This window comes from Camelus ferus, chromosome 19 (genome assembly GCF_009834535.1).
Source record: "Camelus ferus isolate YT-003-E chromosome 19, BCGSAC_Cfer_1.0, whole genome shotgun sequence".
Taxonomy (NCBI): Eukaryota; Metazoa; Chordata; class Mammalia; order Artiodactyla; family Camelidae; genus Camelus; species Camelus ferus.
This window is the reverse complement of record NC_045714.1, coordinates 1,444,333-1,470,419: the sequence shown is the minus strand read 5'-3', so window position 1 is coordinate 1,470,419 and position 26,087 is coordinate 1,444,333. Positions and strand designations below refer to the sequence as shown.

Here is a 26,087-nt window from a genome sequence, read left to right as displayed (position 1 = left end):
CACCACCACCATGTGCCTCCTTGGCCTTCTCTCCCCATTCACCCCACTCCAGCACCTGCACATCCTGCCATCCCTTGCACACCCAAGCACGCTCCTACCTCAGGGCCCTTCTCAAGCTCAGTGTGATGTCCCCTAGGGCAATATTTGGACACATTTTCAGTTGTTACAACTGGGAGATGCTATTGGTATCCGGTGGGCAGTAGGCCAGGGATGCTGCTAAACATCCTGCTACTCACAGGACAGCCCCTCACAATGGAGAATTACCCAGCCCTGAATGTCAATACTGCCAAGCGTGGGACACCCTGTAAGTTAGCCATTGCCTTTGTACAGGATGTTCTTCCCTACCGGCCGGGACACCCACCCAACTTACTCCCCCATCTCCTGCCAGTCTTTGTTCAAACCTCCTCTTACCTATGACACCCTCCCTGACCATCCCACCTAATACACTGCTTGCCCCGGCCCCGCACCGCTCTTGCCTTCCAGAACCCCTTCATGCCGCTGTTCGTTTTCTTCCTTCCAAAGCACCAATCACCTGTAAACACACTATATGACCCCTTTATTAATTGGTTTTCTCCTCTTGCTCCCCCCGCCAGGATGTAATGTCGACATGGGTGAAGATCTGTGTTTTGCTCACCATCGTATCGCCAGCACCTGGAACAGCGCGTGACACCTAGCAGGGGCTCAGTGAAAGCTTGTCGAGTGAGTTACTGTCCAACTCCTCCCCTTGTCTCCCACATCTACTCTGCCTCCAGGGCAGGCCATGCCACCTCCTCAGGATCTCCCAAGTCCTCCCCTCTTGCCCAGGTTCAGAGCTGGCAATGATTAATTTGATGGATCATCTTGACTGGGCTAAGAGATGCCCAGAGAGCTGGTAAAATGTCCTTTCTGGGCGTGTTAGTGGGGGTGTTTCTGGAAGTGATTAGCATTTGAATCTGTCTACTGAGTAAAGCAGATGGTCCTCCCTGATGCAGGTGGGTATCAGCCAATCTGCTGAGGACCCGCGTACAGCAAAAAGGCAGAGGAAGGGCGAGTTCTCTCTCCTCTTGAGCTGGGACGTCCATCTTCTGCCCTCAGTCATCAGAGTTCGTGGTTCTCATGCCTTTGGACTTGGACTGAACTATACCACCAGCTTTCCTGGTTCTTCAGCTTGTAGATGGCCGACTGTGGCCTCCGAAACTACAAGAGCCAATTCCTATGATAAATTTCCTCTTGCATGTCTCTCTCTATATCCTATTGGTTGTGTTTCTCTGGAGACCCGAGTATCGCTTATCGCTTAGCCCACCTCTTTTTTCCAGACAAGGAAACGTCTCTCACTGGGCTGCTCAGGTGTCTCTCCAGCAAGCAGCTTTGTGCAGGTATGTATACTAGGATCATTATGATTTTCTGTTAGAGCTCTGGTTACAAAGTTGCACAGATCTTGAGAGGTTTGCTCCAGCCTTATTTTCCCCCATTAGCTCTATTTTTAGGATGTTGCAGCTTTCTCAGGACTGCATCTCTCTTATCATTGCGTCTGTATTGATTAAGTATCTGCTACGTGCCCGGCTCTATACAGGACACCGGGGATTTATGGTGAATAACACAGGTGTGGTCTCTGCCCCATGGAGCTGACGGTCTCATGGGGGAGGCAGACATTGATCAATTCCACACCTACATCAGCATGCAGTCACAATGGTGATGAGTGCTGAAAGGAAAGCCACCGGCCACAGGGAGGCTGTCAGATGCAGATGGGGCATCCAGAAAGGCCTCGGTCTGTTTGTAGGGGTGAAGGACAGTGGGGAGGCGTGAGGAGGGCAGCTAAGGATGAGCTTAGAGAACCAGGCAGGGGCCAGGCCAGGCTGGGACTTGAATGCCAGATGAAGATGTTCAGATCTCATCCCGAGGGTCCCTGGAACCCAGAAAGGTAGCTAAGCGATTTGAATTTCAGAAAGGCCGGCGTGGCTGCTATGTGGAAGGCGGCAGCTTCCACGTGAAAAGCGACACAACAACTGTCCCAGATTCGGGTAGATGAAAAGTGAAAGAAGCTATGAGAGACATCAAGGGAGAGAGGGAGGATGTGGGACTGGCCATGGCAAGGGGTCAAAGGTGGCACCGATCACCGATGATGCCACGGCTGGTCACGTGGGAGAAGAGGCGTGTCCAGCCAGGTGAGGAGCGAGCGGTCAGCTGGAGACAGGCTGAGCTTGAGAGCAGCATCCCAATGAGGTCTCCGGGTGGGCATGGTTGGTTACATGGTCTGATACTTAGACAAGGGGGACCAAGCAGTGGAAACTGGCCTGGGGTCCTAGGGTATCCAGTCACAATGGAGAATCAGGCAGAGAGAGAGAGAGAGAAAGAGAGAAAGAGAGAGAGAGGACGGGGGTTGGGGGGAAAGGGGAGAGGAAGGTCCTGCAAAGTCGGCTAAGAGGGGACGCTCTGAGCAGTGGAGGACCCCAGGAGCATCACAGTCACACTGAGGAAGCAGAGGAGAGAGACCGTTTCAGGAAGAAGGGGGTGGCCAGTTGATCTGACAGAGCTAAATGTCAGCTATGACAGAGACAGCACATGCCCGATGACTTTAGCCATGTCGAGGCCACCAGGGCGCCTAAGTGGAGCATGTTTGTAGTCACGGGCGGGTGGGGGCCTGAGGCCAGAGTGAATGCCAGAGGAGGAAATACAGACACCCAGGGCCAATGACCCCTTCTGGAGGCTCCGCTGGGACCATGAGGGGAGAGATGGGACAGCAGGCAGATGTCAAAGGATGACTTTCCATTTAGAGGCTAAAGCACAGTTGTGGAGGATGGGTGCTGCCGTCACAGTAATGTCCCCATGGGGACATTAACCACAAAACTGGTGGGTGACAACATGGCTCTGCCACTCAGGGGCCACGTTCTCATCTTTGGTCTCAGGCGATCCTTTCAATAGACCTGTGAGGTAAGTGCTGCTGTTCCCACTTAACAGAGGAGCAAATGGAGTCTCAGAGGCGAGGCAGCTGCTCCCTGTCCACAGCTCAGATGCAGCAGGGCCTGGATCCCATCCCAGGTCTGTCTGACCCCAAAGTCTGAGCTCTTTTTGGTGCTGAGGGTGGAGGGGCGCAACGTGGGCCAGGCAGCCCTAAGAGGGGGGCTCTGTTATCACCACACAGGGGGGTCAGCACAGCCTGTCTGCTTTGTTTTGACTACTGCTGAACCCTTCTGCATCTCTGTGAAGAGTCAGGAGGGAATGACAAACCACCACGAAACTGCCGTAATTAGAACAAGACTATTGTATAGCATGGGGAACTATATTCAATATCTTGTAGTAACACCTAATGAAAAAAGAATGTGAAAAGGAACATATGCAGGTACATGTGTGACTGAAACACAATGCTGCACACCAGAAACTGATGCAACATTGTCCACTGACTATATTTCAATTAAAAAAAAATCAAACAAGACTGGAGGTGAGGCCTGAGGTCCAGAGTCAGCACAAGGGTTGTCTCTGAGAGTCAGGGGGCTGCTAGGACTCAGGATGACCTGGAGCCAAGGCAGGGATGAAGCTGGAAAGCCCCAAGGGGCAGATCACAGGTGATGAGGGCTAGGTCCTGCAGGCAGTAGAAGCCTGGGTGGCTGTGAGCAGCGGACAGCCCAGTAGGTTCCCTGTGCTCAGGGTAGGAGGACAGAGGCGAGGGTAGGAGGGCAGAGGCGGGGTCAGGAGTCACATGGGGCAGACGTGAGAGCTGAGGAGGTGGGGCCAGTGCCCTTGATCACGGGAGCCCGATAACCAAAATGACCTGTCCAAGCTGTGACTCCTTCACCTTCCTGAATTTGACCTTCAGTTCCTATTCAAAGCAGGCCTGGTGCCCCAGCCCACAGCACTGGGCTGAGCCTACACTCTGGGAGATACATCTGCTTAGCTGGCAGCCAGCCTCTGCTTTCCCGTCCGAGTGGTGGGAAGAGTGTGTTTTACTTCCTTATCTCCTTGTCTATCTGTCCCTCACACTGGAATGCAATCTGCTCAAGGCTCGGGAGAGTGCCTGGGGCATAGCGGGAGCTCAATAAAAGTTTATTGCGCCAATAAAAGTTTATAGAACGAACAAAAAAGTATATGAGTGAGGGGGTGTGGTATAGCTCAGTGGTAGACCGCGTGCTTAGCATGCATGAGGTCCTGGGTTCAATCCTAGTATCTACATTTTAAAAAAGTACATGAATGAATCCTGATGAAATGAAGCTGAGAAATTCCGTAAGTCTTGCTCAAGGTCTTGCAGCTTTAAGCACCAGAGACAAGATTTGGGATCAGAAGAGGGGCTATTTCCTTCCAGCAATGAGCTCCCCATGGAAGACACCCCCTTCTCATGACCGGTCTAGCCCCGACCCCTACTCTAGGCCACTGCCAGGGACTCTGCCAGCACCTCCCTCTGGGGATGGGGCAGCTCTAATGCCCTGCTGGCCCAGCTCCTTCTGCCTAGAACCCCAGTTTGCCTTCCTAACCCTGACTCACTTTTCAGGACTCCTTTCAAATGTCTATACCTCCAGGAGGCCTTTTTGGGCTCTTCCACCTAAACCAGGGCCCCCGGTGATTGTCTCTCGTGCACCTGTTTTTGTTTTTGTTTTTGTTTCTTCATTTGCCTTGTCATGCTTCAGATCATACATTCATCAGCACGTGGACACGGTTCCATGTGCTCCAACTGTGAAGGAAGGGACCATGGCTGCTTTGCTTGGAGCTGTTTCCCTGGTGCCCAGCCCCAGGTCTGGTACACAGCAGGCACTCGGTGAATGCTGAAGGAGTGAGCCAGGTAGGCCTGGGAGCTCTGGGCTCAGAGTGGCAACCTCCCGAAGCTCCGGGCCAGCTCCATGGAGACCACATCTCAAGGAGGACCTGCTTCCTGCATCCTCCCTCTCCGAGCATCTGAGGCCTGCACTGTTAGGTCCCGGCTTCCTCCACTGGCAGCCCACAGGCCGCTTGTTCTTGCCTCTTTGCCTTTGCTTATGCTGTTCCTTCTGCCCATGATGCGTCTCCTATCCCCACACATCAAGAGATTGGCTGAAGTCTGCTGGTCCTCGTATGCCCTTTGGGACCTGAATGGCCTTGACTACGCATTTCATCTCTCTGGGCTTCCTCAGTGAAGGGGCTTTAAAGGGGGCAGAAGGGAAATCAGATTTGCATTTCAGAAAGCTCTAGGAGCTGTCCCGGTGGGGACGAACCAGCTCAAGAACAAACTAGAGGCGAAAGACACAGGCAGGGAGACAAATTCAGGGGCTCCTGCAGCAGCTCAGGCCATGATGGGGGCTGTCTGAGCTGGGATGGGGCAATGAGCCTGAAACGGGGGGCTGGGGAGGGAGGAGGGATTCAGGAGGTAGGCTCAGGGGGTGCTCAGAGATTCCTGGCAGGTGGCGGGATCCCACATAAGAGCAAAACACAGGAAAGGAAGGGTTACTCATCCCCCCAGCCCAAACACGTAACAGTCTACGCTCTGAATTAGCACGTGGGCTAATTAAAACCATCTTTCTAAAGAATTTATTATAGGATATTCCAAGCTAATTATAAATTCTCTGTAGCCGATCCTGAGCAGTGTGCTAATGTGGTGTTGAAATCTCTTTGGCCACCCTCGTTTAAATTATTCATTGGGCCTGGCAACAGTTGTGAACTGTAATTTAAACAGTCAGCTCATGAATATTCAATTAACACAACAAACCCTGGCGTGTTTTACTGCCTTGCCGCTCAATATTTTGTATCCTCACCCGTGTTTACATGTTTTTATGAACTCTCGAGAAAAGCGCTGCCTGTTGAAGACCCTGGTTAAGCGCAGATTGAAATGCCAGGGAGGGGGCTGGAGGCAGCAGGCGCTGCTTCTGCCATCCTTTCTCAGAAGAGTTGTGGGTGATCAGGAAGGGTCCAGGGAGGGGAGGCTCAGAGAGGGCAAGGACTGGCCCTGAGGTCACACAGCGAATCCAAGGCAAAGACAGGACTGCTGCCTGATCCAACACAAGTTAATTGGTGAAGAAGGTCTGAGGACATCTGGCTCTGAGTCAGTGTTAGGAACATGGAGGAGGCCAGGCAATCCCTGGTCCCCAGCCTCCTAAGGGCAATGGCCAAACATTGCCAAAGCAGGTACAGCAAGGCAACAGGCTGTTCTAGAATCCAGGCTGGCTCTGCCCTTGAAAATTAGAGCTCCGACCCACCCCGCCCCATGGCCAGGTCAGAGAAACATGTGTCCCCCTTTACCGCCATGAGCTTTCAGGCCCCACAACCTGCAAAGAGTTGTGACGCTCCCCAACGGCTCCTCATTTACCCTCACATCATCCTGGGAGGCAGGAACTCTGGTGATTCCCACTTTTACAGATGAGAAGACTGAGGCTCAGAAGGCGAAGAAGCTTGCCCAGGGTAGAGCTCTCCTCTCCTTCGTCTCCTGAGACCATACCCTCAAAAAATCATTTTCATAACTCCTAAGGAACCCACCCCAAGAGAGTTTTACAATAGAGAACAGTCAGAAGAAGTCTAAATGTCTATCAATAGAATGCTGTTTACATTCACAGTGAAACATCCATACAGTGGAATGTTATTCAGCCGCTAAAAATAAGGGCACGACCTGTAATTATAGTCATGGAAATACATCCATTACCTACTGTTGCAGAAAATCAGCAGGTCACAGAACAGCTCCAATAGAAGAGACTAGAAAGTACAGGAAAAGGCACTGCATTATGGTCCCTTTTATGTAAATTATAAATCACATAAATCACAAAGATATGACTGAAAGGACACTTAGCAAATGGTTAGGTTAATAGTGGTTATTTGTGGATGGTGCAGTTTTAACGATCTTTTATTTCTTCTTTGTATTTGTTTGTGTTTAATATTTCTACAATGAACATGTGCCATTTATAGAAAAATCAACAAAGCTATATTTTTGGGAGAAAGAAGTAAAAGATATAAGAACACTTCATTTCAAAATTTTATAGGATGCAGCCAAAGCGATACTCAGGAAAAAGGTACAGCCACAAACTTCTTATTATTAAACAATAAACAACCAAAATAAATGAACCAAAGAATCTAAAAGGAAAAATCTAAACATCCATAGAGAAAAGGAAGGGATTAATAAACACAAAGGGGAAATGAGTAAGTTATGAAAAGAGAAAAGTAACAGAATTGAAACATAACTCTGATGGTTGGTTCTCTGAATAAAATGAATAAAACAAAGCTGACAAACCAGTAACATGGTTAAACTGCTGGTTAAGATGAGAATGAAAAAAAAAAGAGAAAAACTACAATACACAACTTTAGGAATGTGAATGGGGTATAATTACAGGTACAAAGGCTATAAAATTTATAACATAATTCTAAGTACTGTATATATCTCAGTATATAAACTGTTCATTTTATGAAGATGGTATAACCTGTATGATGATGAAAGATTATAATATAGTCTACATTTTGATACAGAAATATGAGGAAGCTATTTTATAAAAGGAAAACTACAGACCCATTTCTCTATAAAAAAAAAGTACAAGAAACATCTTAAGTAAAACAATACATTAAATCCAGCCTCATAGTTAAAAAATGTGTTTCTGTACATATGTTTAAATATGTATGTATACACGCATACCAAAACCAATTAGAATATATTAATATATATTGGGGAACCTATTAATAAAACGTGTTACCTCAATATGCTAAGGAAGAAAAACATATATGATCATCTCAGTACATACCTTACAGGTCTTTGATAAAACTCAACAAAAATTATGAGTAAGCTAAAGGATTAGAAATATTTTTTAAAATATGCTAAAGAAAACTGACTTTATGCCAAGAGTGAATTTCATTCTCGTTACATTGGGAGAGAAAGCAAAGGTCACTGGTCCCTGATATCATCCCTGTTAAGTGAAAGTTTGACCCAATGCAATGAAACAAACAAACAAAAAATGAGTTACAATCACTGGAAAGCATCTTCTTCGTAGGTGTGATAGCATTTCAAGAAACCCCCAAAACCTCGTATTCTAAGAAGTTAGAACTTGAGACAGCCAGTTAAAAGTAAATATAAGAAATATACTGATTTCTTATTTACCCACAAAAAGCCAGAAAACATAATTGAAAAGTTCTAACCATAATAGCAACGTAAAAATATACAATTCTAAAGAATGAAATTTATAAGAGATATGCTGGAGCCATATAAATGCACATATAGATGTATATAAAACTATAAAGAGAGCACAACTTATTGAAATGAATGGAGATTCACATTGTTTCAGAATGGGATAACTCACTAGTATAATGATAGAGAAATAAAGAGTTAGGTTCCTGCGAGCCTCTGGTCACAGGAAATGACGATATTTTCACCAAGTGACCAACACACCACCTTGTTTTAGGTGTGGTTCTGTTTAAAAACACCTTATTTGATATACACTGTTGACTCATTAATATTGGATTCCAGGCACTATCACTCATGCCGAAACACGCCTATTTTCTCTGTAAGGCACGTCGCAGCCTCTTGAGCTTGGGGACACTAGACGGCCCTTGGGCACTACGTTTGGGGGCCATTTGAAACAGTGAACTCAGCCACAAAAATGCAGGGGGGCAAGTGGCACTAAATAACCTTGAAAAGGATACTTGTTTACAGTATGAAAGTTGAAACAAGAAGGCACCCTGGGTGACTCCAGCTGGGAACCTGAGATTTGGGTGACGGCAATTTTTTTGTTCCTCTACGTGCGTCCATGAATGATGATGCAAGCACTAGGAGCACTGATCTGGGGGTTATAAATAAATTTTGGTGGGTAGATGAACTGGCAAATACAGCAATCTGCCAATAATGAGGATCATTGTATACAGATTCACAGCAGGAGCCAAAGGCCTGGCTGGTCAGGGGCCTGGAGGGCAAAGAGCCATGAGCTTGGAGGCAAGCTCTCTGGGATGGAGGAAGCATTATGGATGGAGTTAGGAGAGTGGGCACAATGCGATTTTTTTCTATCACATTTTGCCAACCAGAAGGCATTCATCCCAGGAGAGGCACTGAACGATCATGGAGACGAGATGGCTCAGCCCGCTGTGTTAACCAGACTTCACCATCGGCCACCCCAGAACCAGCACTGGGCATGTGCATGGAGCAGCCAAGGTGCAGAGAGCGGCTCCTGATGGGCCCGATGACATGAATTCCTACGCACCAAGGCCAGTTCAGCTGCTGCCGCCTCTGAACACCCACCCTGCCAGCCACAGAGGCCAGTGCTGAGCCCCAACCAAGGCATTCTTCCTTGAAGATGCCAACCAGTCCTGGGCGGTAAGTTGACTACACTGGGCCCCTTCCATCTTTGAAGAGCTGAAGTTCATCCTCTCAGGGACAGGTATTCTGGGCACGGGATGTCTCCTATCTACAAAGCCTCAGCCAGCACCGTTCTCTGTGACCAGCCTGGTCCACAGGCCCGGAACCACACAGGGCATAGCATCCAGCCGGGGTGCCCACTTCACAGTGACAGAGGCATGGGGATGGGCCTGTCATCATGGGATCTCTGGGTCACATCACATATCACCCCAGGATGTGGCCTCTAGGATGTGGGATGGCCTTCTCCAGGGGCAGATGAAGAGTTAGCTTAGAGATAAGACCCCAAGAGGATGGGGTGCTGTCCTTCAGGATGTGGTATCTGTATTAAATTGGAGACCTCAGCATGTTCTGTGAAGAATCCATGGGTCCAGGAACCAAAGGGCAGAAGCAGGAGTAGCCCCATTCATCTTCACTCCCAATGCCCCACTAGGCGGTCTCACACCTCTGGATCCTGCAATTCTGGGCTCTGCCCAGTTGGAGAACCTGGTCCCCATAGTGGGTGTATTCTTGCCAGAGGACACAACAGGGCTGGCTGCTGGCACGGCCCTTTGGACTTCTTACGTCCAGGGACCTGGAGAAGCGAGAAGGACTCACCATCAAGGCCAGGTGAATGGACCCTGACCGGCAGGAGGAGGGAGGGCCACCCTGTGGGGTCAGAGAGGAATACACATGCATCCCAGGTGACCCACTCGGTGCCTCCTGCCACTCCCTTCCCCACTGCAACTGCAAATGGACAGGTGCAGCAGCCCTGACCTGACAAGTGTACGAGTGGCAAGAACTCAGGCCTCTTGGGAGCAGGGAAGACGTGTAAGTCACCGGACCTACCAAGGTGACAGCGGAGGGAGAGGGAAGGGTGATGAGTACCGGTCGCAGTCCCAAGAGCAAAGGCAGCGGTGAGGGCTGTAATTAATTCCACTATGCTTCCTTCTGGAACAGGGGGCCAGGGAACCATGGAGATGCTACTCCCTCACCTGCGTGGAGAAACAGGTCTGTGTGGCACTAGGGGTGGATGGTGGAGGCCACGGAAATGCACTGCTCAGCTTTAAGAGCCCAACTGCGGCTCTTCTGGCTCCATGAATGTGCTCTCACCCAGGCTACACTTTCCGTGGGCCACTCCCAGCCAGTGACCGAGCGCACAAGAGTTACTGAGGCAGGACCATTTGGTGAGACACGCAGCTCCTCCAATGGGCGACTCTGGTTTGAGGAACCCCTACTGGCCTGGCCAAACCTTTCTTGGAACTTGTGCTGCTGTCCTGAGACTCCTCCTCCTCAATCCTCCTTCCCTCCCTCCCTCCCTTCCTTCCACAGGCATCAGATCTGCATCTGGAATTCCCCTCACCTTCCACCTTCTCTTTCTCCCTCCTCGACAAATCTCTTCCATGTCTAATTCTGCGTAGTGCTGCTTCTTGGTGGACCAGAACTAATGCAACCAGAATCCCTCTTTGGGAGGAAACTGGACTTGTTTGACTCGTATTAAGAAATATACCAATGCCTTGCTTGGGGTGGAAGGTGAACCCAAGGATGCTCAGTTCAAACCAAAGGGGCCCTAAACCAATCTCTAAGGAAGGCAGGCCCTGTTAATGGAAGAGCCTTTGTTCAGATGAGCTCAGAGGTACATCTGGATTTGTAGGTCTGGGGGGAGATGCTGAAGCTGAGGGGTTACAACGCGAGACAGAACCAAGAGGATCCTGACACTGAGCATGCCATGGGGGCAGGGGTGAGAGGTCATCACAGTGTCAGTGTAACCAAAAGGGGACTTGGGAGCATAGACGTGTGCCAGCTGTCTGTGATGGTCACTCCCAGAAGACCCCCAGGGAAGCAACTCTGTCCACCGACACTTGGGCAGGTGGATTTCTTGGGGAAACTAGAACGGATACGGAGTTCTCCAGGTGTGTTGGCAGGGAAGAAAAACAGGCAGCTCATACACAAAGTGCTTAGAGACAAATAATAGCCTTGTTATGGCTACCATGCTGAGCATTTTATAAGCATTATAGCATTTAATTTTCAAAACAACCCCATAAGGTAAGGATTATTAACATATCCATTTTACACATAAGAAAACTAACGATCAGCGGGTGTGGGTAACTTGCTCAACACGGCAAGCAGCTAGAGGAACTCAGATTTAAATCCAGGTTTCCGGAAGCCCAAAGCCAGCAATATTTACACCGGTAAATTATCGACCCCCTTTCAGCAGGGCGGAGGGCAGCAGGCACAGAGACCGGGGTGTGAATGTCCAGAGTAAGGGTGGAGGCTGAGCCCCTGTTCCCAGAGGACAGTTTGTTTCTAGTGTCATTGGCTGGCTGTGGACACCTGCATGGCTGGCAGTCTTCCGCTCTGCTGGGGCACAGAGAGCCTGACCCCCACCACACTGGGCGTTATGAGAAGACACATTTCCAATTTACTGTGACCAAGGTCGCAACGGTGGGGACATGCAGAGAATGGCACAACCAATTTGCTGCCTGGGATTAATTTCCTTCTCCCAGCAGGGGCACAGCAAGTAAGAGCAGGTCAGGTACACAGGGCAGATGAAAGGGAGTGGGGAGGAGGAATCTTACATGCAAAGGCACAGAGGCCTGAGGTCTGGGGTTCCCAAGCGAGAAGAGGAGTCCTGTGGGCTGGGGGTGTACCGTCTTAGGCTGATCCTTTGAACACAGGACCTCGGGCAAGGGACTCACGCTTTGCTGTCGCCCTGTGCCTTTAACCAAAGCCTGATTTATTAGGTCCAGCTGCTGCCCGTGCTGCAGATGTCTGCTTCAGTCTTTTTGTCCAACTGCTCATACTCTGTCCTCTCATGATCTCCGAGACCAGGCTGCACTGATCGCCCTTACCTGGCACAACACACTGTCCCCAGAAGCATTTGGCAGAATCTTGCCTCCTGGTCACACAAAGGTCCTGGGGATCCCCTGCCTGGAGTTCCCTTTCTTTTCCCCCACTGCGTGTTGTTTCTACTTCTACATAGGCCCTTAGTGCACAATTACCCGTGAAGCCTCACAAGGATGAAGTCTTCTCCAGTCCAAGGAGATGTGGCCTGGAGTCTTTCTGATCCCAGGCTGAGGACAGTCCTCATGCCAGGGTGTTTGCATCAAAGCTGAGCCAAAAGGAGGCCTGAGGGGCTGGGAAGAGTCAGGAACCACAGGCAGAGGTGTGGGGGGAAAGGTTCGCAACTGTCACAGGTGTGATGAAATTCTCAAGGCAAACAGAAACACGAGTGACAGTTCCATGCTTCCTAAAATCAGTGGTGAACTTGGGACTCAGCTGAGGATGATGGTGAGCCAGTGGTTCTGAGCAGGATCAGAATCTCCTGGAGGGCTGGTTAAATACAGGTTGAGGGTCCAGGGTGGGGCCCGAGAATCTGCATCTCTTAACAGGTTCCCGGGTGACATTGACCCTGCTGGCCTTAGGCTCTTATTAAAATGATGTAGATCTAAAGATGTAGATACTGCCGTTGTCCCACTGAGATCAATTCTCAGGAGTGTTGGCTGCCAAAGGTTCACAGCTGCCCCCTCTTCTCCAACTGCCCTTTGCCAGTGGGAGCCATCTTGCCTAGGAAGTTATGCACAAGCCCCACCCCATCCTAGCCTGTGACCAATGACTGACTCACACAGCACACAGGGGCCTAATTCATGCTTGAGAGCTCCCTGTAGCACAAATCTGGACAGCATTGAGAACATCTCATTTAATCCTCATAGCAAACCCATGAGGAAACTGTAGCATAGAGAGGGTGAGTAGGTGGCTAAGGTCACACAGCTGATGACACAGGTGTCTGATGCCAGAGCTCCCACTCAACTCCCTCCCAACCACTAGGCTCTCCTGACGTATGGCTCTGAGCTACAACCCCAGTGACAACAACTCTTTTTAGGGCCCACTCACAAAGTGCTTTGGAGACACGCTCTCTCTTGATCCTTTTCACAGCTCCCCATGGTAATTGGGGTTGGCCCACTCAACATACGAAAAGAGTGTGGCTGGAGGAATGGGATTGCCTTCCACCATCCATTGGAGGTGGCAGAGATGGGATGTGAACCCGGGTTTCCCAACTCCAGATTCCTCTACCAGGTCTTGGGTGAGAGGCAGAACCAGCAATGGCTTATTCAGAAGAGATTTCTCAGGGCTCCAGCAGTCCAGCCCCGCAGCTCCATCCAACAGATACGGCCCAGTGATTCTAATTACTCACCCCCAAATTCCTTTCCTTTCTCCTTGCTACCAAGAATTTGGAGAAACAGCCAACATTTTTGCCTCCCTACTTACCTCTGTCTCAGGCAGGACTCTGTCCACCCCATTTTGGATGGAGAGATGGGGTGACAGTCCCACCCTCCATTTCAAGGATGAGGAATGCTTCTGCACAATGTTGAGGGCACAAGACACTTGGAGTCAAGGGAATGGGTTCCCATCTTGTCTCCATCATCTCCTGGCTGTGTGTCTTTGGACAAGCCACTTGTCCTCTGAGTCTCAGGTACCCATCTGTAAAATGAGGGTAATTCCAACTCCCTCCAAAGTCGATGGGAGGGTTAGGTGAGACAGGGTGGGCTGTAAGATGAAGTAGACTGTAGGGTCCCCATCTGGCTTACTTACCAACAATAATGCAGGCAGCACTTTACAGTTTGTGAAGTGTTTACACAGGCAGCGTTTATTTTCACTCATTTACTCAGCCACTCAACAAGCCTGTGTCTGACACCTGCTACATCTCACACACGAGTCTAAGTACCAGGACTGTCTGTTGGCACATTTGGTTCTCACAATCACCCTGTGTAAATAGCACCAGCTCCATCTTACTTGCGGGTCAGAGAGGGAGAGTAATGCCCAAGATCACCCACCAGGGCAGAACAGGGACCTCAGGGCTCCAGATTCCCGGTTAAGTGCTGGGGCTTGGACACCAGGCTCCAGCATCACAGCCACCACAGCCCAAGCCAGCCGGTGTGCTGAAACCTCCCCCGGGACGCCCTTCCCCTCGAAATGCTCTTGGTGCCTGGGCTTCAATAGTGCACTGACGCTTTCTTCTGGAGCCTTAATATTTTGATGAGTTTTATTTGTCTCACAGCCTTTTATAAAGACTCCGAGTTCTAAATGTTCTAAATGGACAAAGCCGCAAGATGAGAGAAAGCGGGCACGGGACTGACTTTTTATTATCCAGCAGAGCCGGGGGAAAATGACTCCAATAGATCTCAAGTTTTATGTGCTCCAGACATTCTGCGGAGCCAGAGATGGTTTCTCAGCAATGCTGACGGTACATTAAAAGCTCATTTTCCCAAACGTGGTACTGAATATGCACTCGGAGGAAAGAGCCATTATGCGGGGTAATATCAAAGCTGCAGCTGACGGATGTTGCTGAGATTTTCCGTGAATTCTCCCTTGTGACTCGGGAACAGGTCTCAGAGGGAGAGGTACTCTGCCAAGCTGGGCATCTGGCCAAGAATGGAAGTTAAATGTTTGGCCCTTGCACCCTTCAAGGCCAGAGGGTCATGGCTCCGATTAGGAGACTGGCAAGGGGTGGGGAGGACCAGTGCCAGAGGGCGCCAATGTGACCATAAAACATCACAACTGTTGGCAAAGCTCAGCAGAAGAGGCAGCAATTGGGTCTATACAAGGAAGTCCAGGCAGGTGTGAAGTTTCCTCCTCTCAGGCTTCTGTTGCTGTTCTCTGGCTCCTAAGGCCCAGCCCCAAGGCTGCCACCTCCAGGAAGTCCCCCTTGCTACTACTCTCCTCTGAGCTTGTCAGCACTCATCCGCTCCTCATTCCAAGCTAACACCTCACACTTCATGCTGTAGTTACTTATGAACATGAAAGGCTTGACTCAGAGTCGGTTAAAATGGGTCTCAAGCCTGGCTCACTCACTTCCTTGCTCATTCATTAATTCACGTGAAGGCTGTACAGGTTATTAGATATTGAGTACACAGGCTGGTGAGTCGGGCCACCTGGGTTCAAATCTGGGCACCATCATGTGACAGTTCTGTAGCCAAGAGATTTTTCTTGCTTGTGCCTCTGTTTTCTCCTCTGCAAAATGGCAACCATAACAGGCCCTCCTTCTCAGGGTGAAGGATTACATGAGATAACAAATATAAAGGGCTTAAGTGGGTACCAAGCATATAATAAACGCTAAGTAAATGTTAGCAGATTATAGACAATTCATCCATTAATTTAGAAAAAGTTCACCAAGAGAATGTAGGGTCAAACAGAGAGGGGTCCTTCCCCACCAAAGGCCACAATGAGGAATCCACGACCACAGTGAGCATGAGTGGTGCTCCGAGGCGCTCCCATCACGGTTCTGTTCTTGGAGATGCTCCACATCAGTGAGCTGCCGGCTCCTGCCTGAATAAGACAGCCTCGGGGAGAGCCATGTGGGCTCCACGCTGAAATCATGGCTGCTGTTACCTGTCCCCACCCTCCAGGCTGTGAGCACCCCAGGGCATCTCTGAATCCTCTGTGACTTAGATGCCACCCTGCAGGCAACCTCAGTTCACCCCATACGTGGCCTGAAGGGTGCAGAGAGCACAGGGCTTGGAGTCAGCGCCCTGGGTTCAAGTTCCATCTCTACCCTTTTTCTCACTGTGTGAGCTTAGACAAGCCATCTCTCTCCTTCCATTCATTCTGTCAGTAAATGGAGTTTGAGGGTTATCTGCAAGTCAGGCCCTTTGTTAGACACCGGTGCCAGAGAAAGGCATAAAGCAAAGATCCAGCCTTCAGGCTGAGCGGGGCTGGGGGCACAGACAGGCATCTAAAAGGACAACCACATATTTCTGTGAATTCAGACTGGTCTCATGTTTACTTAAATTTTTGATATACTGTTCATCATATCTTTGGTGGTAATTTTGGTTTTTAAAAACACAACATGAAAAAAAGGACTTATCTGGATTCCGGAGTTCTTTGGCATGCCCTTAAATTTTGTGATGGGGGCAAGTGCCTCACTTGCCTCACCCTATACTCAGCCCAAAGGATCCAGAGAGCCTCAAAGAGAAGACAACTTCTGAACTGGGTCCTAACACAGGAATAGGAGTTCACAAGTTGACAGGGGGAGAGGCTTCCAAGCAGAGGAAACAGCATGCAGTGGCTCTCCATCAGGCGTGATTTTGTTCCCCAGGGGATATTTGGCAATGACAGGAGACATTTTTAAAATTTTGATTTTGACTGGGGGAGCATTCCCAGTGGGTGGAGGCCAGGGATGCTGCTGGACATCCTACAATGCACAGAACAGCCCCCCACAACAGAAAATGATCATGCCCCAAATGCTGGCACTGCTAAGTTGAGGAACCCCATGCTAAACACAAAGAGGTGAAACGTCATGGCGTCAAGCTACCTTGGGCTGGTTCCTTGGCCTCTCTAAGCCTCAGTTTCTGCATCTGAAAAATGGGGATAATAATGGTACCTACTCTGGAGGGTTGTTGGGAAGAGGCCATGGCACCATGTGTGTACACAGCAGGTGATCAATAAATGTCCCATCCTTTTCTGCTTTGAACATACCTCAAACTTTAGCACAAACCCTTCTCAAAAGAGACAGCTTCTCCGGGTTCCAAAGAAAACTGGGACACGGAAAATAACACATTTTGTTCTTTTCCGACCTTTCTCTTAGTGAAAACCATGAGTCTTATCTTTCAATGAACGTGAGCCTGTTGGCAGAGAACTAGCCTGTGTGTTGGCTTATCACTGGCCTGAGTTTTAACTGGGAGAGAATTTTTATGACTGCGTTATAAACCTTTGCAAAAACCACTTTTAAACTAAAAAACGCTGGCAGGTTCTTAACTACTATAGCTACTAAATTAAGCATGAGGGATGGGGGGTGGGGTGCAGAAGAAAACAAAAGTGCCCTGAAAGAGTCAGTGGAGGTAAAATAATGTTCATTAAAAATGGAAAAACAAACATACAAAAAAATCTTTTGTGTTCAACTTCACACTCGTACATCATAATGTTCCAGTAAAAGGCCATTTCCCCCTGAGATAATAAAAGAATTGAATTTTTCCTTATCGGTCATCTATTTTTCTAGCTGAAGCTATTACTCCCGCTCTGGGGTTGCTAGGCAACAAGAAATATTAATAGCAGCTTTTATTAGCTTAGCTTTTGCAGCCGAGTACCAGAATGAGAAAATGGGAAACATAAATGTGTTACATAAATCTTTCAACCTTTCAGAGCCGGTGTTAGTCTCTGTTTTCATAATGATTTATTGAAGTGATGGTTCATTTATGAGAAAAAGGAGTGCAGGATAAGAAAACGGAGCAGTCCCCTGCAGGAGTGTTTGAAAATAAATAATTATAGCAGGGGAGCAAAAGCTGTTTAAAGCCATTTTTCTGAGTTTTATAAAATATAAAAAGACATATTTCTTTCGCTTATTGCCTCTAAAAACAGGAGGAGGGAGTTTCATCTGGACTCTGCGGAATATATAGAAACCTCTGGACCTCCGGTTTCCCCAGTTCTAGCGGCCCATTTGGTAGATAAGCACCCCCACTCCCACGCGCAGAGGTAAATCAGCCAAAAACATGGTACCCAGGAAGAGCTCAGGCTGCAGAAGCCCTGGTGGATGCCTGATTTTTACTAAGATGCATCCTTTCCCTGGTCAGGTAGCCAAGAAGAGTTGGGTTTGGGGGCCCTCACTTTCTTGGTAAGCAGTGGAACTGTCAGTATGCTTTTGTTCTCATGCTCTGAGCCCTGACCAAGGCCCTGGTTTAATGAATATGTCCATCCCCTGTCCAATCCCAGCTGGGGCCCTCGCCACCCCCAGCTCTGACCTGCCTTCCCCAACACTCATCTCTTGGACCGGCCCTCCAGTTGGCGAGTCAGCCTGATGACTGCTCCAGCAAAGCTGACCCCAGGCAGGTTGGGCTGGACAAACACAGATACCCAAACCCCATCAGTAAAATGAGTAGATGAATCAATAGAGTGGCTCACATTTACTGAATGCCCACTGTGTGCCAGGCACTGGGCTGGGGACTTGACCTCCATCAAATCACTGAATCTTTATAAGTTCTGATAAGGCAAGTAACATTATCTCCATTTTACAGATGAAAAAACTAAGGCTCAAGGTGGATTCACCCCTTGCTCTGGGTCACAGGGTGGAGGGTGACAAATGGTGGAACCGAGTTTTGAACTTAGGTCAGCCAGATGCCATGCTCATAACTACTGCGTAATACCACACACCAAGAAAACAAAACACAGACACATGCACACACAAAATACTACCACAGCAGATTACAAAAATGACCACAAATTCCTGCCTACCCTTCTGCAATGGGATTCTGCCATTCCTCCCTTTAAGAAGTGGGGTCTATTTCAGGGTTTGGCCATATGACTTGCATTGGCCAATAGGACATTAGCAAATGTGATGCAAGCAGAGGTTTGAAAAGTGGTTGCACATTGGAACCTCTCTTTCTTGACGCTCTTGGGAGCCCTTTGACCCCTGCCATGTGAACAAGCCCAGGCCACCATATGAGGAGAGACCTGTGGCCACATTATCCCCATTGACTCCAGCCAACTGCCAAGATGTGAACAAGGCCATCCTAGACCACAAAGCCCCAGCCATGCTGCAAGCAGACCCCAGAAATCAGCCAAGCAGTCCAGATCTAAAGAACTACTTTGCTGACCCGCAGAAGCATGTGACATAGGAAAAGTTCATTGTTTGCTTTAAGCTACTATAAGTGTCGAGGTAGTTTGTTACACAGCAAAAACTAACTGATAGCAGTCATAAAACAAAACAAAAAACCAAATTATGCATTAAGAGCAATAAAATGGATAGGCTGGACTGAGCAGGGGTCTCTACTCGCCCTATAGCTCAGAAGTCCAGAGGACCAAAGGTCGGGGGTCTTTGGCCCCTTTTTCTCCAACTCTGGAGAGGATTCCCTGAATCTCAACTTGTGAGAATCAAATAGAGGTAAACAAAGCCTCCTGGGTGGAGAAAGGATAAGTCAGGAAAGTGGGGAGGAGAGAGAGGAGATTGGAAGGGAAGAGTGAGAACAGGCAGAGAAGCGGGGAGGTGTTAAGGGGATGGATATTAAGGACCTCCCACAGTCAGTACACAGGCCCTGCCCCCAGGCTCCAGACCCTGAGCCAGGGTTGCAAGCTGTCTCGTGGGAACCATCTCTGAAGCAAGGGGGTGAAGTGGTAGCTAAGATACTGCCCAGCCCTCTCCCCAACAGCACACCCTAAGCTACTAGCCAGGAAAGATCCTTCACTTAGTGTGGCCCCCAGCCGTCTCTGTGCAGCGAGAAGGTCCAGTCTTGGCAAGATGTTTTGGGACAGGTACCTAGAACACAAAGGGTCCAAAACTACCAGTCCAGCACTCAGGATTTTGATCCAAGTTGATAAGCTTTAAGCCCTCACGACGTGGCATGTGTGGGAGTGGAAGTGGGATGGGGGGTTGTCTATCCAACCCCACACCCATATACTTTGTCCTGGCAAAGCAATTTTCCCCATTTTCCTATTTGTGAATTCACCAGAGCTGGAACCCCAATCCCACTTCTACAGATGGGAACTGAGGCTGGGAGAGAAGTGACTTGTCCAAAGTCCCAGAGAAAGCAGTAAACAGGAGTTGACATTGGAGGAGATTGGTTAAATGACGGCTGTGTGCCAGTCTTGTGCTGATGAAGCCAAAGGCTGGATCACAGATCCTCGGTGACCCACAGGGCTCAACTGAGGGAAGCCCCCTATTTCCCAAATCACCAGAACCCCCAGCTGGTTTTGCCAGAACTCATTTCCCATCGAGCCCCATCTCTACCTGCCCAAGGCTCTCCCAGAAGTTTCTCTGATCTCGAAAAAGGTACAGATTTCCCAGGAACTCATCTGGAAGCATCAAGCTTTGTCCCTTCCCAGGATAATTCCTCTCCTGGGTGAGCCAGGCCCGTAGGATCGAACATTTCCCAAGGACAACTCCAAAATAAATTATTTCAGACTTAACAGAGGCTGCTTAATAAATTCCACTCTTCCAGTTTCTTTGGGTATTTTAGAAACTGATTTATACATACAATATCTCTCTCAAAATGAGACAATCAACACAGGATAAAATTATTGAGTTATGAAAATAGGGGTCAGATGGAGGTGCGGCGCTTTAAATTAAACTGGCAAAATATATCTCTCACACTAAATTGACTCTTTTTGTCTTGGAAATGAATGTTTAATCAGTTAAGATGCTGAAGTCGAGGGAGAAGCCTTAAGCATATTTAATTTTGTAAAAGGAGCCTGATTCCAGTACTGTACAGGACTCCTGCCAGCAGCTACACCTTTAAAGCAGAAGAGCTGACTCCCACACATGCTGGGAGACCACACGGACAGGGGACCAAAAGGAATTTGTGGCTTCTGGCATCCGAGCCAAGGGAGCTTGGTGTTAATGAGATGGCTGTCAAACGCCTTTGCCTTACCCACCCCTCCAGGGACCATACCCTTGATGCATCTCAGTCTGTGCAGAAAGCACCATAGGCATCCTGGTCTTTGGGGCATCCTCTGTGCCACCGGTGGCCCTGCAGCCAAACTGTTCCATCCCCTGGGCACGTGCTAAAACTGAGAGGCACGTGAATTCTGGTTTTGTGACTTTATAACTGTGTTATATTCATTCATCCATAAAGTACCTAAACTACTAGTATCAGACCATCACTTCCTTTAGGAAGCAATAACCCCACATCTGAGTCAGGTGCCTCTTCTAGGTGCACAGAGCAACGTGCACTGATTCTATCAGAACATTTACCACATTTTCAGAAATGGGCTCTTCACCTGTCTCTCCGCCTGCACCAGCAGTTCCTCTAGGGCATCTTGTAGGTCCAGAACTCAGAACAATGCCTCGTACCCAGTAGGCGCTCAATCAGGGTTGATCACTGTGGTTAAGTTGAAAAATGGCCCCTTTCAAGACACCAGAAGCTCCTCACAGGCATAGAAAACAAACTTACAGTTACCAAAGGGGAAAGGAGGGGGAGAGATAAATTAGAAGTTCTGGGATGAATATATACACACTACACTATATAAAATAGATAAACAATAAGGACCTACTGTACAGCACAGGGAACTATATTCAGTATCTTGTAATAACCTATAACGGAAAAGAATCTGAGAAAGAATATATATATATGTATATGTATAGTTGAATCATTTTGCTGTAGACCTGAAACTAACACAACACTGTAAATCAACTATACTTCAATTTAAAATTTAAAAAAAAATTTTAAAGGTATCAGATCCCCTGGAACCCAAACTTGTTACTTTGTTGGGGGGAAAAGTCTCTGCAGGTGCAGCTCAGTTAAGGCTCTTGGGATGGGGAGGTTATCCTCCATTATCCCTCAATGCTCTAAGTGCCAACACAAGCATTCTTATAAGAAAGGCAGAGGGAGAGTTCACCGACGGAAGAGGAGGTGATGTGACGACAGGCAGAGACTGGAGGGGTGCAGCCACAAGTCAAGGACAGTGGCTCCCACAGGAAGCTGGGCTCTCCAGAGGATGGATTCTTTCCCAGAGTTCCCGGAGGAAACTCACCCCTCCTGACACCTTGATCTTGGCCCAACGATACAGACTTTGGACCTCCAGCTTCCAGAGCTGTGAGAGAATAAATTTCTGTTGTTTTTAAGCCACCGAGTTTGTAACGATTTGTCAGAGCAGCCACAGGAAACTAATACAATCACCTACCAGCTCTGAGCCTCCGTTTCCTCACTGCAGTAATTCCTGCCCCACTCGGCACTCAGAAGCATTATGTGAGAAAATGTTTGTAAAACACCCACCGGCCCGCCCCTGCACAGTGCTTGACACCACGTGGGCGCTGGCACAAATTCCAGCATCACCACACAGCATGCACGTCCACACACACACACACACACACAGACATTCGCCTGCAAGCTGCAGCTCAGACAAACTTAAAACAATTGTCTTTTTAAGGGGTGCTTCTTTCTCCTTGCCAGGTCTTCCCAACCAACGGACACATTCTTATCTGGTTTCCCACTTGGTTCGGCAGCCCTCCCCTGGGTAAGATAGTTTAGCTTATCTTTCATTGCATAATGAGGGGATATAAAACCCAGTGAACCCTTGAAAGCTCTCACTAATGGAAGAATTAAAGCTATCTGAATTCGTGAAGCATCTTAAACACGAGCTAGTTTTAAAGAAATCTGGAAAATGACTGCAAAGTGCCTATTTGGACCAAGCCCAACAAAAGTATTTCCCGGGAGGAGCGATGGGGGGTCATCTCTGATAAACAAGAACATCCTTGTAATTATCAGAGCTCTTATAACCAGGTGGCCCTACCAAGGTACCTGGAGTATCTTCAGTCTGTTCCCTTAGGTAAATGAGACTTATGGGAAACATTGCCATTTGGTTACAGTGGGAATTCATTTTTACTACTACTAATAACAATAGCAAATATTCCCTGACTGTTTACTCTCTGCCAGACATTTGCTAAGACTTTCCATACATTATCTCAGATACACATCACTGCAGTCTGGAGGTGAGTGCTCTTATGATTCTAAGACAAGGGGACTGAAGCTCAGGAGGTGGAACCAGGATCTGACGGGGGTCTGTGGGACACCAGCGCCCACACACCTAACCACTATCCCACACTGTCTCCAGTGATCACCAGTATCACAGGCCTGTGATACTGTGGCCCAGAATGGCAGCCAGACACTCCCCTGCGTTCACAGGCAGGTGTCTGCCAGGCTCTACCCTGGCCTGTGTTACCATAAATCTCGAACTGGGACGGTCTGGAGTTGTAAAGTTTTTGTGAGGAAATCAGCTGGGCAGGCAGCTAAGGTAGAAGCATCCTAACAAAGTGGAATTAAAACCACACGGCCGTGGAATCTGCCGGTCTCTTAGAGGAGAGGAAGCATAGGACCTGCATTATTGATGGGCTCGCTCCTCAAGAAATGGAGCATCAATTTCCATTGAGCTCTTTGGTCAGACCCTGAACAGTATAAGACGTGGGGCGTGAGTTGGCTTCCTCTCTCCCTCCCTCTCTCCTCTCCTTTTACGTCTCACCTAGCTTCACAAAATAGTGATGTAGCTCTCAAAAATGCATAGAGTAAACCAGAATTTTTTAAGCAAGAAAATTTGATGGTAATAAGAGGGAAACAATAAATAAATAAAATACAATCAAGATTAGCAGACTATGAACTGTATGCCTGAAGGCCCCAGGCATCTGCTAGAATTGGGCCATGAATTTGGCTGTGGCCTCTGAGCAGCCTCTGCAGAGATAAACATGATCTACCTGGCACCATGTGATTTTGATAGAAAATCAGTTCAGTGGCTCCTCCTCCCCTGCATCCAGGTGTGTTTGTGACAAAGTCAAGGATTGCTTCCTCCAGGACACAGTGGTTGGTTCAGCCATGCTGTATCATGTTCCCATGCAAGACCCAAACTGCCACCTGCTAGAGACATCAGGGAAGATGTTGGCTGCCAACGGCCATCATACCTGCTGTGCAGAAGTGGGGATGAGATAGGGCCCTAATTATACTGCTGGAGTTCCTGGATCCAGCCATGCCTAAAACCCTCTGTCCACCCCTAGATATTTCAGTCTTTTTCGCTTCAGCTTATTTGAGTTTGATTTCTGTCAATGAGGAATGAACCTAGTAGTTGTGATTTGCATATCATATTAACTGTGAAGGAAAAAGCAAAATGAAACACACATCACAGTCATTTAGGAGAGGTACTAGAATTCCCTTAAGATTTTTCCCATTATACAAAAAATTCTCTACTGATTTTTCTGAGGTCTTGATTGTTCACATCAGCCATTCATGCTGAAAAATCCTACCTTTCCTCAGCATGGGATTCAGGCCCTTCATTATCCAGGCCCTGCTAGCTCTTTCCCCTCCCCTCTCCCTCTGAGGCTCCACATCCTTTCTCTCCAGCCTGATTAAAAGAATGAACTGCATGATGCTCCTGAGAGGGACGTGAGCCCTTGTGCCTCCTGCTTTTGTATATGCTGCTCCCCTAGCCTGGAAGGTCCTTTCCTGTCCTGTTCTGCCTGCCAAATTTCCACCTATCCCACAAGCTCTAACTCAGTAATCACCCTCTTTCTTGCCAACTTAAGCAAGAGACAATATTTTTAAAATGATATGATTCCATTTATATGAAATGTGCAGAATAGGCAAATATATAGAGACAGAAAGTAGGTGAGTGGTTGCCTAGGGCTGGAGGACGTGGGGGGAGTTGGGAATAAGGGCTAAAAGGTAGAGGGATTTTTGGGGGGGTTGATGAACATGTTCTAAAACAGACTGTGTTGATGGTCACACAACTGTGTGAAGATACTAAAAGCTACTGAACTGTACACTTTAAATGGGTGAATTGTACGGTAGGTGAACTATATCTCAATAAAGCCTTTAAAAACTAAAAATAAAGATGAGATTATACTATTAAAAATAACAAAGCAAATAATACTGAGATATTATATACAGAGCTTCAGAACTGAGGAGTATGAGGACATAAATTTCCCCCCACGCCCACCCCCCCCATGTTCTGCAGACCCCTACATAAGCAACCACCTGAGCCTAGACCCTCCCCACAAGCAGAAGATCCTCTTCAAGGCACTGACATTCTGTTCCCCTCTAACCCCCTCCCCTGACTTAACCAGCAGGAACCAGGGCAGGTACAGGGACTCACCGTGGGCAGCTGGCCCGAAAGCAGGTGGCTGTCCTGGGCCAGCATGTTGGACACCATGATGGCCGGGAGGTCCATGGCCTGGTAGGAGTAAGCAGGCAGCAGTCCGTTGGGCGCGAGGCCGTGGCACAGTGAGTGGTAGCCGGCTTCGTGGTCCCCCAGGTGCAGGAGGGGTGGCTCAGGGAGGTTGGGAGGAGTTATTGGGGGGATCTCATAGTCTTCGTTGCTCTCGTTCTGGCTGTTGTAGGTCTAAAACATCCAAAGGGCATGTGGTTGGAGGTCAGTGTCTTAAACATGCCTAACAGCATTAGTAACAGCAACAACCGCGATAACCCCTTGGCCAAGGAGAGAGGAGATGATCCCTCTGCAAGGCACGCGGTCAAGAGGTCCTGGCCAGACTCCTGCCCCATCCCCAAGTGGGCACTTCTTCCTCCTAGAGGGTCTGTACACAAAATCCTGCCTCCCGGGGAGTGGGGCCAGCTCCCGTTCACCTGTTCCTCCTGTTTCCCCAAGATCTGGCCACTGCAGCCCACCGCAGCCCACCATGAATCCACCTGTCCACACCCACCTGTTTTACAGATGGGACAACTCGGGTCCAAAAGGAAAGCGGCCCATGCAAGGTTAGTAGCAAAGCTGGGAGTGGAGCTGAAATATCCCGACTCCCTACCCAGTGGTCTTCCAGGGCAGCTGGACCACTTTCTCCTGTGTGTTCCCAACACCCAGCCCAACGGGGTCCTCTCTTGGTCTTTCTCATCTTGGTAAATGGTACAAACATTCCCCAAGAAGCACAAGCTACAAGTCATACTGGACACTGTACTTGCCAAGCATTATTTGTTAATTTTTCTCACCTCACTGTGCTGACCAGGAAGCTCTAGTATATGTTGAATAGAAATGGTAAGAGTGGACACCTTTGCTTTTCCCCCTTAAGTATCTCAATATTTTACCACTAAGCATGATGCCTGGATCGGTTTCCACAGGTATTCTATAAAGGTCAAGGGCATTCCTTTTTCTTTCAATTGTGCATCGATTTTTAATTTTATTGAACTCTTTTTCCCTGCATCTACTGAAAGACTCAAATGACTTTTCTATTTTAATTCAGTTAATGTGGCAAATTGTTGCAGTAGGTTTTTCTTTTTTTAAATTTTTTATTTTTTTAAACATTTTTTTATTGAGTTATAGTCATTTTACAATGTTGTTTGTCAAATTCCAGTGTAGAGCACAATTTTTCAGTTATACATGAACATACGTATATTCATTGTCACATTTTTTTTCGCTGTGAGCTACCACA

General features: G+C 48.3%; 1 protein-coding gene across 2 annotated transcripts in view; it reads right to left on the bottom strand.

Annotated features, from left to right (window-relative positions):
• Window positions 1–26,087, bottom strand: part of TOX2 (TOX high mobility group box family member 2) — a 120,926-nt gene that overhangs the window by 18,124 nt on the left and 76,715 nt on the right. For both annotated transcript variants that reach the window (XM_032461206.1, XM_032461207.1), the window contains exon 3: window positions 24,803–25,048. In XM_032461206.1, coding sequence (XP_032317097.1) covers window positions 24,803–25,048 — 246 coding nt within the window. The remainder of the gene's footprint in view (window positions 1–24,802; window positions 25,049–26,087) is intronic.